This window comes from Numida meleagris, chromosome Z (assembly GCF_002078875.1).
Source record: "Numida meleagris isolate 19003 breed g44 Domestic line chromosome Z, NumMel1.0, whole genome shotgun sequence".
Taxonomy (NCBI): Eukaryota; Metazoa; Chordata; class Aves; order Galliformes; family Numididae; genus Numida; species Numida meleagris.
In genome coordinates this window covers 54,575,223-54,590,447 of record NC_034438.1, presented here as the reverse complement: position 1 = coordinate 54,590,447, position 15,225 = coordinate 54,575,223, and the positions used below count along the sequence as shown (strand labels likewise).

General features: G+C 39.9%; 1 protein-coding gene across 2 annotated transcripts in view; it reads right to left on the bottom strand.

The window, feature by feature from the left end:
• The window catches only part of FKTN (fukutin), a 35,100-nt gene that overhangs the window by 10,207 nt on the left and 9,668 nt on the right, over positions 1–15,225 (bottom strand). Inside the window, exons 7-10 of one of the 2 annotated variants that reach the window (XM_021380392.1) lie at positions 15,024–15,153; positions 13,800–13,933; positions 11,705–11,832; positions 7,997–8,236 (exon numbers count right to left, since the gene is read on the bottom strand). In XM_021380392.1, the coding sequence (XP_021236067.1) occupies positions 8,023–8,236; positions 11,705–11,832; positions 13,800–13,933; positions 15,024–15,153 (606 nt within the window). In that variant the 3' untranslated portion in view covers positions 7,997–8,022. Of the gene's footprint in view, positions 1–5,945; positions 8,237–11,704; positions 11,833–13,799; positions 13,934–15,023; positions 15,154–15,225 lie in introns of those variants that run through there. The other variant, XM_021380391.1, reaches the window with a different exon arrangement.

Sequence of the window (15,225 nt, the reverse complement as noted above, 5' to 3'; positions counted from 1 at the left end):
GTAACATCTACAGAAGCTCAGAAATGGCACTGGGGAAGGTCTGGGAGATGGGGCAGTGCTGCGGTGTGGGCCCTTCCTTAGCTTGCTCATAAGAGATACTTATGGACCATTGCCTGCAGGTTTGAACAGCTCTACTTGCACAACAGGGAAAAGCAGGCAAGAGGTGGGCCAAGGGGCAGAAGATTGATTGGCTGACTTCATTAGCTGCTTGTAATTAAGTGGTGTAATCATTTGCTCCTAACAACAACAAAACAACAGGTACTTTTTAATGAAGAAATGTTTAGTACATTGCATTGGCATTGCTAATGAAGAGAAGTTGCTGTAGCAAGCATCCCCTGGCTGCTGAAGGCATCAGTGGTGTAAGGACATCACCAAAGATGCTGCAGACAGCACATCTTGAGCTCTGTGCTGGAGACAGGTCCAGACCCTCACTGTGGTGCTCCTTTGCTCCAGCGGTGCTGCATGTCTCTGTCAGGCTCACAGAGCAGAGCACCAGTGCCCAAGCACACCACAGAGTCATCTCTGATTGCCAGCCAAAAATCCTACTGACTTCCTTTTCCCTGCTGTTGCTGGGACCAGGAGCCTCACAGCTGTGGATCAGGAAGTGACATCCTATGGTGGCAGGGGGGTCCAGGCTGCATTGCACAGCTGCAGAACAAGTCAGTCCCTGGGCTGGGGCTCCATTTCTCTGCAATAATTTGTTTGAAACCACTGCATCTCCTTACACAGAGTGACACAGGAACATGAGCTGTACTGCTCTCACTCCTCTGTGGACCAGAATATGAGCTAACATTGCACGTGTGTGCACCTTTCCTGCTAAGGTGTATCTGCTCTGATGTCACTGCCCATAGTACCTTCATAACTGCTGTCATCACTGGTGTGCTGGGGAAAACGATGGCTTATTTCAAGCATTGAAAACTCCCTGTTTTCTGTGCATTTCTCTCTGAAGATGAGCTGGAAAGGAACGTATGAAAAAAGTCTGCAAGGCATCCATGTTTATAAACATAGAAAAAACATTTCCTGGGCAATAAGGTTTGACATGTTGGATCAGTCATGGAGCTGGACCCAGGGCCCATCCTGCCTGCCACGAATGTCTCATGGCTTCCCAAAATAAAATAGCTGGAAATAAATAGTTCTGGCCTGGCTCCTGTCTTTACCGGCTGTCACCTATTTAATCTTCTCTCCCTTTCCATGTTTGTTCAGAAGTCTCTCTCTTTCAGTGCAGCTGGAAAGGTTGTTACTAATGAGCGACCAAGCCTGAATGCTGACAATGTGAGATGATTACAACTGTCCAAAGAGCAAACACACAGACTTTTCAACAGGAGATGCTCCTGCTGCTCTGATGGGCTTCTGAGATACAGCTCCAGGCAGCACTGGTGATGAATGGGGGACAGTGCCAACTCAAGATGAGAGGCCACGGTATTCAACAGTTGCTCTATGGGAAAGCTTCTCTACTCAAGAGTTTTGTCTTTTGTGACAGGGGGTGACTGGCTAAAAGGGGCTGCAATTATTTTATTGATGTCAAGGAGGGCCTCTTAGATTATTTTTGAAGTGGTCAGAACAGCAGTGGCTGAGCTGGTGAAAAGACAAGAATGAAGGGCCAGGACTGCTTCGTGTGCATTTGTCGCATGCCGAGATAACAGACCAAAACCAAATTGCAACAAAGTCATCATAAAACAGAATCAAAACCCATGGACACAACCTGCCATGTGTGAGTCCTTTAGAGTTTGCAGATGACAGAAAGCTGGGATGATTGGCTGGGGGTCGTGCTGCCATCCAGAAGGACCTCTGCAGACCGGAGGTGGGGCCTGGCCGGAACCTTGTGGATCTCAGCAAGGAGAATTGCAAAGTCCCACTCCTGGGGAGGAACAATCCCAGATACAAGGACTGGGAAAGAAAGCAGCTCTGCAGAAAAGGGCCAGGGGGGGCTGGTGCACACTAGAGTGTGCCATTGTCACAAAGGAGACCAAACACTTCCTGGGCTGCATTAGGCAGTGTCCAGGGATGGGGCACCACAGCTTCTCTGGGCAGCCTGTGCCAGGGCCTCACTGCCCTCCAAGAAAACAACAGCAAAATTTTCAGATGTAAAAGCCTTCAAAGAAGTTGTGTTTCATAACATATCTTGACTGAGCTCCACAGAGCTCCAGAGAGGTTCTGCTCACACTCAGTCTCTGCTCTTGGCATTTCAGATTGGGCCTGTTTCTAATATACATTTATCAAGTCCAGCCTGAGGTTTTGCAGGCCTCTCGCTTTACATGGTGCAAAGTACACAGCTTTCCCCATCACCTCAGGAGCAGTGCCTTGGGCAGGCACTCAATCATGAGATTATTTGCAGTGTCTTCATGAACTACTGCAACTTGAGAAGCATCATCTGCAGCACATTCCTAAATCATTCATCTGGGTTTTTATTTTAAATGATGGAGTGACTGCTCTCTAATGATTCAAAAAATAACCACAGTAACCAGAGCAAGTGTGCAAGACTGCTTTCTGCTCAGCCTTGCCAAGTTTCCATTCAGAACTGTAAAGGTTTCATTTTGGAATGTCAAATAGAAGATTTCTGCTTCAAAGACACGAGAAGAAAAAAATCCATCACAGACCTTGAAAACGGTCGTTCAGCTACCAGCCAGGTTGCTCTAGAATCCCAAGCACATTTCCTTTGCATTGTACACACTAACATTCACGCTGATGGTTAAAGAAGGTATTCATAAATTTTCAGGCCAGAAGGGGAATGTTGTGAGCATGCAGCATGATCTGCAATGCACCAGGAATGAAATTTCAGTTATTTCTGTATAAAATATTTGACTACTCTTTTAAGCTGGAGGAAAGATGTATTTTGGGAAAGCAGCCACTACCACAAGTGTTCATTTCCCTCTGTTGAGAACAAAACCATCAATGACTCTTCACTTTTTTCAAGGAGAGGGGTTTTACCCAGACTCCTTAATTATGGCTGTGACTTGCATTTGGTAATACACATTCAGTTCTTAAGTCATGTACTCTGTTGCAGGCTAAACTGTAGGACATTTATGTATAAAACTAAGCCTCAACAGAGAACTCACTAGTCGGCTAACTAATGCCATTAGGGATGGAAATGCCATCAGAGGATGGAAATGAGCTGCTGGTGCCTATTTACTAAAGTTGAGGATCCAGGCCTTTACATGCAAGCGAAGGATATCTTTCCTTTACATGCTTGTACACAGACCTCCAGTTCCTGTATTTCATTCAGCAATACCCTGTGATATAACTACAAGTCTATAAAGAAAATAAGCCTCAACCGTAAGGCTTGCACCAGTTTATTCAGCTGCTGTGCCAGCTTGGAAAGTTCTGCAAACGTATGATAAAGGACAGAACTGTTAGTGAAAGACTGGCTGGTATGAAGGAAGGTATCTGTTATTACACTGATGCCACCCCTTCCACGTCTCATTCATCTGTGCAAAGTAAACAATTCCAAGTGACAGCGAAAATCAGAGACTGTTGTTCTCTTGAGCTAGCAGACTTCATGACATATGACAAGGGGAGAGAATTTTAAAGCGGGGAAGGATGCAAACTGTTTTTAACACCAGGAGCCGACATCTCCCAGAGTCTGTTTCGAGGGAAAGGGCATAACAAAACCAGCCATTTATTTTTCATTTGGACAGCAGAGAAAGACTCGGGGCATATTTTCACAGCTCTTCTGTATCTGTATCATTACACAGTTTTGTTTGCCTTCCATTTCTTGCTTTAAAAGAAGACTGGGATGAATCATACACAGACCCTTCTGCTATCTGAACATTCCTTCCGGATGGCAGCTCCCTCCAACACTTATTGCCCTGCACAGCCAAGCATCGTCTGTTCCGTGCAGGAGTAGCAGGATTGTTCAACAGCCTCAGTCTGGCTTAGACAAATCCTTCCAAAAAGCTGTGTTGCACTGCTGTAGTAAATGATCTAATTTTCACGTGTTTAAGACTGTGCACTTTCTTATCATTTCCACAGCGGTATGGGGATTGGCTTCACCATCATTCCCACTATGAGCTATTTAGGTGCTTGGCTCCACCATCAGATTCCAGAAATATCACCTTTCTTACACTCATACACGAATGATGATTTCAACTGTAATTTTGTAAAAGTAGAAAATCATTGAAAACTGTTAATTCACTCCACCTGGAAGACAGGATTAGCTACAAGTAGTCCTTAAGTCTAAGCCAACACATCTGATGTCTTTTCAGAGACCACCACCAAAATCAAAAGCTTCATGCACTTCCATGCATAACATACCCCAGAATTCTATGCAGGCAACCTCAACGTGCATTTCTCTTGTTTACTGTTATCTTTTGCCACCATGGAGAGAGTAAATGCATCCCTTCCTTTTTTGTAGCATCCTTTTGTGGATTTTGGAAATGTGCTACAGCTCTTCTCCTACAGCCCTTCCTTTAAGCAACCCGGTTTCTCCAAACTTTCCTCGCAGAGCTTTTAACTTCTTGTTATCCTCCTCTTCTAGGAGGCAGGCTCTGCAATCTATAACAAATGTAGCATGCTTTGTTTGCCACATGAAAATGAAGGCGCTTCACATATTGTTGGCTAAGACCTTAAATACATGCAATTAAGAGAATATTGACGTTGCTCCCTGCTCAAAACATTCTCAAAATGAAGGTAGTACATTAGGAAGGTAGAACTAGAATTAGGAATATGTCTGGGATTAGGTAATTCAGGGGAACCTAGCAGGAAACAAACACCTAAATCTGGGTGTTCCTTTGGCGTCAGCATCACAGTATACCTCCTATCAGAACCAGCTCTACTGTGTTCACACCACTCCTTGGACACAGTCCTACAAGTAGGAAACATGCAGCTGGGTCACTGCACAAAGCATGTCAGGAGGCATGCAGAAGCATAATGCTCTTGTGTAATTGCAAGATCCTTTCTTCTACTTTATTCCAACCATCTTTGTTGTGGATTTCGATTACTTATATTTTGAAGTCAACAGCAACACACACAAGCTTCAGCTTGCCATAGGTCAGTCTGACAGTCTTTCAAGAAGCAAAATTTGTCATCTTGACCATCATGGCACTCTACAGTCTGAAGAATCTGATTCCAGCACGAGTCAATACACTGGCAGACTGGCTTTGCTGCTGCTGAGAATTAACTGCAGAGTTATGCATAACATACTTCTGGACTGAGAACAGCAACATAACTTTGTAGTTTTCTGCTTTATCATGTGCTCAGTTATGGGAACAATCTGGTATGTCATCTTGGAATCATATGAGGTCAAAAATGTGTTCTGGTTTAATGAGAACCAACAAATGTTGTGGAACAGGTGCATGCTACCCTTCTCGGTTCAACTTTCTACTCTCTGTCTGCTGACTTGTTTTGCTCCTGGTTTTCCAACCTCTCTTTCTGACTTCAGAGGAAGTTCTTATTTTACTCTGCTGACAAGCAAGGCAAATACACCAAAACATTTTCAGTAGGCAAAATAAAGTCCACAAGATTCTGGTAAACACCAATACTTGATGCCATTTTACATTCTTTTTTTAAGCAAGAATCTATTCGATGAAGGGGACACTGGAAAGGGAACATTAAAGGAGAATGTTTTAAATACTCCAGTGTTTTGAAAAATGGCTTTGCAACAGGAGCTGCGAGTCTAGACGAATGCTGATGAAGAATTAAAGTGCTCCACTGTGAAGAAACTGGGGAGCATTCCATTGCAAGTGGCATGAAAATGTCATGATAAAACATCATTGCTAGCATACAGCAAATCAAATCAGAATGCCAAATCAGATTTGGCATAGCTGACATCTCAAGTTTATTAAAAAAATAAAAGCTCAAGACAGTCACTAAGCAGTGTAAGAAACAGCTCAAAATTTTCACCTTTACAGTAATTCACAGTAAGTACAATGACTGTGTTAGAAATGTTGCCCAAGATGACAAAATAAAGCATGGAACCACAACTTGGGCAGCAAATTAGACTCTCACTCTTCTAATCAGTATTAAATATTTATTTGTATCTTCTGAAAATATTTTAACTTGAATAACTCATACACAGTTATCATCAAATATTTAAGACATCCTCTCTCTCAGGGACATGCATTTTTTCCATTACAAATTCTTTCTGTCTATGAAGTCAAACATTTGACAGGATTACAATTTTCTAATAGAATCAGTCCTTTGATTCTTAAAAGATCTATCATATTTGTAAAACTTGCAGGCTTATTGTACACTGTTAAACACAGAAGTCAATGACGACAGAGTTCTGAGCAGTAAAATCATGAGGACATTGGCTTTTTTCCATTTTAAGGAAAAAAAATACCAAAAAAATCTACCTGAGAAATTATCCCTTATGACGCAATGTTTATGTTTGCAAGTAAATAGCAATAGAAGGATTTCACATCTCGTTCTTCTTAATTAGGCAAAGTTACAGTACTACTTCAAGACAACATGACAAGATTTTGTCAGAAGCTGTATAACTCACTCCAGTGCCTCACTGGCAGGAGAACTCTGGAACACAGAGGACTAGCAGGGAAAAGTATGCCACACACTCCAAGATGAAAACGGCAGGGAAGACCCAGAGTGCACCTGGAATGATACAGTACTGGGACAGCTCCATGGCAGTGGCTATTTCACCTCTTCAGAACTGTATGTATTTGAATACAGAGCTGAAAATTGCACACCAACAGAATGCAAACCATGCACTCAGTCTTGCCAGTAAAAATGTGGAAGAGCTGCAGATCATAGATGGCTCTTCTACTTTAACAAGGAAAGAGGGAATCTAGATCTGTTGCAAGAAAACAGGACAAACATTCAGTACCTTGACACTAATTCATAAGTAATCCTGGGTCTGTCTCACATACTAATCCTAACTCATCAGTAATACTAATGGTTTCATCTTCCCTGCACAGCAGGACTGGAACAACCTTGGCAACAAGCTCATATGAAAGCTATTATCCCTCCCCAACACTGAACAAGAAAGCTTATTTCACTGATGAGAAACACAAACAGAAACAAGAGAGTTATCAGGCTTGCACCTTTCCCATTCAAAACCTAATGTACACTAACACTTCACTTGCAACTATGCTATTGCAAATTTGATGGAGCAGTTGGTATTTGTACACCCTTCTGTTTACACTTACAGAAAAAAGCTATGGTTCATACAGACCTTCTGCGAGCCCATATTAAAAAGAAAAGTCTCAATACCCTCATTTCTATCCACTTGCAAGAGAGCAGAGATAGCTATGATCCTCTGAAGTCTGCTCAGCTCCTACAGAAAGAACACCAATTGGGACATCAAAACCAGTCAGTGTATTTTAACACCTTCCTGCAGCATACAACCTCAAGTTCTTAAAAAAAGAGAGAAAAAGCACCTCACATTCCCTGTTGTTAATACATGTGATGGTTAGTTCATGAAACAAACAAACAAAAAAACAACTGTTACTGGAAGATCTCTGATGCAGACTGTGCTTTTGATTCTTCCTTCCATTCACTTAATATTATACCATAACTCAACACATGCAGAGCAGGTGGGTCACACAGGTTCTGAACTGAAACATTTCACTCCAAGAGGCAACCTGTTACATATTGCAGCAATACATCAGTCTCAAATTAAATGCATTTACAGGACTCACAAATCGGGTGTTTAAGAACTGTAAATTCATACGAGCTCCTCAGAAAAAAAATAAAGAGAATATCTTCAGGATTTTCCATCCTATCTCTTCCTTGAGAAGAGAACGGTTCGAAGGTTTTGATGATCCTCAGAAAGTCAAGCAACTTGGCCATAGGTTTCACTTTAACAGCCAACTGCCCATATATTTACTGCAAGATTTTGTACATCTTTACTTTCAGCTTTCCTTCTCCTCAGTTCCCACAGTCTGCCTTTAGCTATCTGGACAACTCACAATAAACATGTAAAAATTATCTGCTAAGCAAAAAAATGGAAAATGTCTCTTTAGGAAACAGATGAGAAGTTATAAAAGGAACAGGTCTTGATGCCTTTGAGAGACAGAAAATTATAAACTGACAATTTCAAGGATACCAGACACTCTGCGAGCAAGGAGGTGATCAGTAGATTTGAATGACTTCATCCCATTCGTCAACAGGCCAGACACCGTTGTACTGCACGTTGGACGGCGAGTTCTTCCAGTCCCACATCTTGACAGGAACCTTCCACTCTGGGCCATAGTTGGCTTCAACATACTGCAGGGTTTCACAGGGTACGTGTACCTTGAGTTCTACAAATTCAGTCCAGCAAAGGGCAAACTTTGGGAAGAGATACCTGCACCACAAAAGGACATGGTCACTAGCAGAAGACATGCTTAGCACATGTATTACTTACTATTACTCTTCTCCACAGAGAAAGCAAACAACTGCAGTGAGTGGCCAAGTTACATTTACAGATGTTTTTTCTTATTTCATAGTTTCGACCTATGAAGTATCATTTACTGACTGGACACGGTTGTTATCAACAGTAGCTGTTTAATATTTGCCATGTGCTCTCAAGGAGGAGCATTTCTAATTCTACTGCTGTTTACACCCATACTATTCTCCCATTCAAAGGAAATTAGTCCCTGTCTCTACTTTTCCACTTATACACTGAAATTAATCTACCTTGCTTGAAGGACATCAAGGTATTTGACACATTTTTTAGGAAGGAAGATTTCAAATGCAAGATGAAAGACTTTACTGTGAGTCAGACACAGAAATCAAATGCATAATTTTTTTTATAAACAAGCTTTTACCTTTCTTCAATCTTATGAAACAAAGCATTCCATTTGTCTTCAGTAACCCTGCTTAAATAGTGCCAGACTTGGAGCAGCTGCAAAGAATTAAGATACAGCTGCCACTCTGTACTTTCTGAAACCCCCCTGGCCCATTGAAATTTATATATATATACATATATATACATATTGATATTTATATATATACATACATATATATATATATTCTATCAAACCCGTCTTGTTTTGTGCCCGTTCCTTTCTGCAGAGGGCTCAATGTAGGCCCTACCTAGAGGTATACTGATACTACTGGAAATTCACATCCTATAGGAGCTCTGTATGTTAAACTAAGGTCTATGCACCATTCCTGCAGAGGATCACTTCTTAATGTGATCCTTACTTCTTAAGTCTTCCACAGGAAAAAAAAAAGTGTTCTAAACATTATTTTTCGTAGGTTAAAAAGGAATTGCAAGCAGTTTGCACTTTTGAGAACAGAGTTCAAAGATTTGTGCATTTGCATGAATTAAAAATCTAGCAAGTTCCTCCAAGTACTAAGCCAATATTATTTCTAAGAGCTGAGCAAACAATTTCAGAAAATAAAACTACCTTGCTTCCATGCTTTAAATGGAGGTGAAAAAGAATGATCATGCACTTTTTCATTTATATCTAGGGACTGACAATTAGCTTTAAACTGAACTAAAAAGAGGAAAAAAAAGCCAGCTATCAAGGGGAAAACAAGGTAAATAAACTTTATTAGTGGGTCTATAATCATCAAGAAGATATTTACTTCTTTTAACCCAGGAAATCATTCATCTATCAAGCTGAATTACAGTGGGCATGCATGCATTAGCAAAAGCTATCAGCAAACTACTGAAATAATGTATCCTCTGAAGAGCGAACTCTGAATAATCAATTTTAAGGAAAACAAACAGATAATTTAAACTATCTAATCTGCAAATTTAAGTCAGTTAGGAACTTCACCAAATTATCTATTACTAAAATCAAAAGTTTACATTCCTTGATGAAAAATATTACTTTCAATGAGGCTTCCCACCACTGGGATCCCTTCTCATTGTTCAGCCATTCCAAGTGGCTCGGACAGGGCTCGGTGCTCTTCTGCACACACACTGATCACCATTTCTGCTTCCAATTTCAGCCTCATTAATCTGAGAAGATTTTATGCTTACAGAAAAGCCTCAATATTAAGCAATTACAGAATTGACTCATTTTAAGGAATAACGCATACAGTATAGATTTGATTCACAGGATAAGTTTTTGTAAATACATCTCCTGTGCTAAGAAGGAAACTATCTAGCACAAATCTCCTAAACAAAAAAGAGGTTTCAGTTCTTGTTACCCCAAAGGCAAAATTATGGGGGATTTATGAGTTTGCCTGCCTCTGCAATGTTTGGGATTATTTGTGTACATAAACATGCAAACCATACAGAAAGACTTGTATGGTTTGGAAACCCACTTGCCAAGGAAGTAGAGAAAAAAATGGCTAATGAAAAATATTTTCTAGACTAAATGAGAAATACTTTCATTCTTCATACTTTTATTTAGCAAGACATATAGAAAATACATCTGCAAAAATACTTAGCTTTTTGAAAAAAAATTACTTAACCCTTCATTTATTAAAAATGTAAATATCTGTGAATAGAGCCACCTCCCAGAGCTGTGATGATCCAGCAGCAATCAGTCTCTCTTCTGATACAAACGAACAGCAGGTGAGATTTAGGATTCAACATGACCAAACAATCACTTCACTTCTGGTTGACCTCTCTACTTCATCTACTTTCAAAATTTTGAAAGTTTGACAGCTAAGCAAAACTGAGGGTTTGAAAGTCTGCTACTAACATGCAGTTTTGAAAGAAGATGTCAACTTCATTGGAATGAAAACAGATGTGAAACATTCAGACATACCGCAAGTACAGAAAAAAGAACTTTCTGGTCAGCTGCCTGAAAAATACATCAAAGAAATCCTCCATAATCTTGTACAGAAAGAACAGATGATATACTTGCTCTAGACAACCACAAAACTGTTGTATTCTACGAAACATACTACATTTCCTATGCAGGAATATTCCAGTAATTCTTCCCCTGGTCTATTTTTAAGTGCACCTTTTGACTCTGGTTGTCAAAGTACCTCCCCTAATCTTTGTTTATCACTTCAGAACAAATAAATCTATGGCAAGGAGTCACACACTATCACTGCCTGGATGACAGCATTCACTGAGTTCCTGTTAGCTAACTGTAAGCGAATGCAGTTCAGGCAAAATATGGAAGATAATGACATCCTATGTAAGTCAACAAGGCTTTCAACTAGTCTGCAAGTGTCTCTGGGAGAAGACGGATAATGGAAAGAAATAAATCTAATTATCAAAACCTTTATTCAGCTTGCTGAGTAGATTAAGAAGCTGTTGTACTTATTTGCTGTTTTAACACTGAAAAGAATGAAGCAAGAAATGTGGTATTCTATTTAAAATTCCATTTTCAGAACATGAACAAGAAGTTCTGCAATAATTGTCTGCATTGCTGTCACAACATTGTAGTCAACAAAGTATTCCAAATCATTACCACAACATCCAAAAACATGGGGTTTACTTTGGAAGGACAGCTAAGGCTTTCTGGCGTAACACTCATCAAGACATATGCCTAAGGATTTGTTTTTCACTAAACATATTTGTGCAACAAAAGAAGTTTTAGAGGCTTCTTTTTTTTTGGCTCTTTTACTTAGAGCTTGCACACTCCAGATAGCATCCACCTCATACATGACATGACAGTGTTGTTTTAGATTTCACAAGAAATCTAGCATTCCACTGGCCCAGAACCTCTCTAGTAAGGCATGGTACTGTTTTCTTTTTACTTTTGTAGTTTCAAAGTACAAAAACTCCTCTGATTCTCCTCTGATACCAGCCACAAAGAGGACAGACTTTGCCAGATAAAAACACACAATACAGAATGCTAACACTAAAACCTAACTTGTTCAGTTGCTTTCCTATTATTAGTATAAATCCCACTCATACTTAAATTTCTTGCCCGACTTCGCCTGAGTTCCTCCATTCCATATGTGGTCATCTTCTTCATAGAAGAAAAAAATATCAAGTTTCACATCATCATCTCCCTGGAAAGAGAGTTCCAAACTGTCTTCTACCTGCAAGACAGAAATACAGACTATATGCACACCTAAAAACACAACGCTCCTGAAGCCAGCAGGTTTCAGGGAACAAATTTATTTTCAATGATGCAGTGAAGGTGTAGAAAATACACTAATTCAGCAATTTCTTTATTTTTGGTGCCTTGAGAAAAATAGAAATTTTCTGCACCTCAGTGAAACAGTCTTCTCTCTTCCTCCTCAAGCTCTGGCACTATCTCCTTGCCTTCTGCCACAAAGTGAACATAGTGCTATCTATTCTGTGATAAACTTTAATGTCATTCTGCCTAGGCAAGTAAGCCAGAACTCCAGCAGTTTTCCAGCAGAACACAAAAGAGCTGAAATGTAAAGCAAACCATTTTCCACTTAAATGTTTGTAGTAAAACAGACGAAAGTAGAGAATGATGACCTTTCCTTGGCATGAAGGCTGCTACTCTATTTGGAAAGCACTTAAACATGGCCCTTTCAGGAGAAAAGGTATTACGGCATGGCTTTAAAATAAGAATTTTAAAAGTGCCTGTGTTGTGAGTTAACCCCGGTAGGCAGATAAGCACTGCACAGCTGCTCATTCACTTTCCCCCTCACTACCAGTAGGACAGGGGAGCAGGAAAAGATGAGTGAAAGGAAAAGCAAGAAAACTCGTGGGTCAAGATAAGGACAGTAACAGCTAAAGCAGAAGCTGCACACTCAGGCACATCAAAATAAGGGATTAGTTTGTTACTTCCCGTTGGCAGGCAGGTGTTCTGGCAATTCCAGGAAAGCAGGGCTTCACTATGCATAACAGATATCTGGGAAGACAGATGCCGTAATCCAGAATACCCTTCCCTTCTTTCTTCTTTATCCCAGCTTTCTTTATGGAATATCCCTTTGATCAGCTTATCTGCATTTGCCTCTGCCCTCTTCCAATTTTTGTGCAATACCATGCTAGCAGGGAAGTATGAGAAAAAGAAAAGGCCTTGATGCTGTATAAGCACTGATGAGCAACAGATAAAGCGCCGGGGTGACCCTAATGCTGTTTTGGTCACAAATCCAAAACACAGCACCACACCAGATACAAAGAATAAAGTTAACTCTATTCCAGCACAAACCCATACGGCTTGCCAAACAAAATTCCAGTTAGCTCTAACAGTATTGTCCACTTAACACTACAAATCAGCATTTACAGCTGCATTTGCTGTGCACCAAGAATAGAAAATGGCTTGCTGTAGACTCCCAGCTATCCTCACACAGGTCACGCAATAGCCTACTGCAATCCATAGAGAAACTGCCAACACCTGAGATTGCAATTTGCTAAAAGGCTCACATAAAGGAGCAGAATGATATCAGTGAATAAGCAAGTTATTGGTAAGTATCTTCATTAAACACCTACGATAACACCTTCTTCAACAATAAAACGCTCGCTAGCACCAGCAATGATAACTTTAACTGTGGCTGAACCTTCATGTCCCTGTACTTTTGTTTCTTTCTTCTAGCCTTTACATTCCACTCTGCAGCTTACACTACAAAAGAAGTAATAAAGGTCCACATAATGGACGAGCCCAGTACCCACCTCAGCCAATCCTTTCCTTTCTGCTATCTTTGCACACAAGGATGCAGATAATCTCAGAGCTGTTAGCAATCCACTCCTACAATCAGCCACATGCAATATCAAATATTAAATTATATCTTAATTTTCTCTACCAGCACTGACACAGATTAGACTCCTCTAGAACTTCGTAAAATTCCTTCTGTGTGAAATTCAGACTCTCCAAACAAGACTGAAGCTAATAAGAACAGTGTTTTCTCACACACTGTCCCAGTGAACACAAAAAAATCAGTGAGACTATATGTTTAGGTAAAACATTTAGGAGCAACAGATGGCAGGAGGAGAGTTTACATATCCAGTTCTACGTAAATGAATTGCAGCAGCACTCAAACTTACTAACCTACAGAAAGACATACTAAGTGAATTCTTCTTATCTGTGTACCTTGCCAAATTTATGCTTTAATGGTAATCCTGCTTTCTGAAAGGCTGGAATTATATCAGCTTTGTAGTCCCTTATAAAGATCCCCAGGTCCACATCTTTGCTGTAAGGAATGACATTGCACTGTCTATACCATCCTGAGGAGAGAAAAAAGAAAAAAAAATGAATTAACTTTGGAGCATGAGAAATATGTCGCAAAATATATGCGGTACAAAAATGACCCGTCAAAAGGTAACCACCCTGAAATCCTCAAATGAAGCCATAAACAAGATTTCTACTTTCTCTAGAAACAAATGAATCACCATGAAGAAAACAGGAGGACTAATGCACTCATGGCCGCCTGCTTTCTCCATGAAGTCAGGAATGAGTAAGTACTAACTCTTTTAAAAAGAAAATATCTTCAGCTTCCTATTCTAAATGTCTTCCAGGAAAATATATTCTTTATCTGAGTCTAAATCTAATGAGAAATGAACAGTCATAGGGCTGCAGCCATGCTTATAATTTTCAATGATTACTTTAAATAAATTTGGAGCACTACTGCAAAACACTAAGACAAGAAATGGGACATTCTTTTGTTTGTTTCATTAATGCAGTTTTGGTAAACTGTTCATTCAAAAAATGATATTCTCTAGGACTAAAAAAATACAAGGGACTTGTGCACATGTGAGTTATCACAACCTATTTCAATAAGGAAAGGATCTTCACCAATAATAAGATACTTCTTTTGACTTCCAACAGAATTAAAAACTTGAAATGCCTACTCTACTAGTTAATTTTTTTTTAATTAAGAGACTGTGTTTTAAAATATATTAATTATACATGAAAGGCTGATGCTAAACATTAAAGTGCATGGGAATAAAATCAGGTGAGAGTCTATAAAGACATCAGAAAAATATCCTCATCACTGTATCTTTCAGACAGCACTTAAGAAATTGGAAGCCACACAACTTAGAAAACTTGTGTTGATCTCTGCTTGGAAAATAATCACAACACAGAAACTGCTAGCGGTGGTTAATACTTTACTTGGAATATACTCATCTCCAAGGTACAAGTATTTCAAGATGAATCGTTGTTCAGGAGAAGGCGGCCTTATTTTAATACAGCTAACACAGAACACCTGCTTCACACTTCACAGATACCACCTTCCAGCTGCTAACCTCAGGTGACATCACAAATGCAACAGAGGATAAAATGTTTAAAATTTCAGATGAATTTAAAATGTTTTACCAAGGCACGTTCCACTGCTCAGCCAGAACTTTACTCCCAAGTTATTAAGTGTCAGGGCAGCCAGATGGAGCAAGGATTTTGCTCTTTTTCTGAATTCCACTGCATCAACAGAGGCATCATCAGGATACAACTGGAAAGCAAAAGTAAGCTGTTACGAGAGAGCAAACTTCTCCACTCATTTTTCAGCATCCTAGGAAAAAAT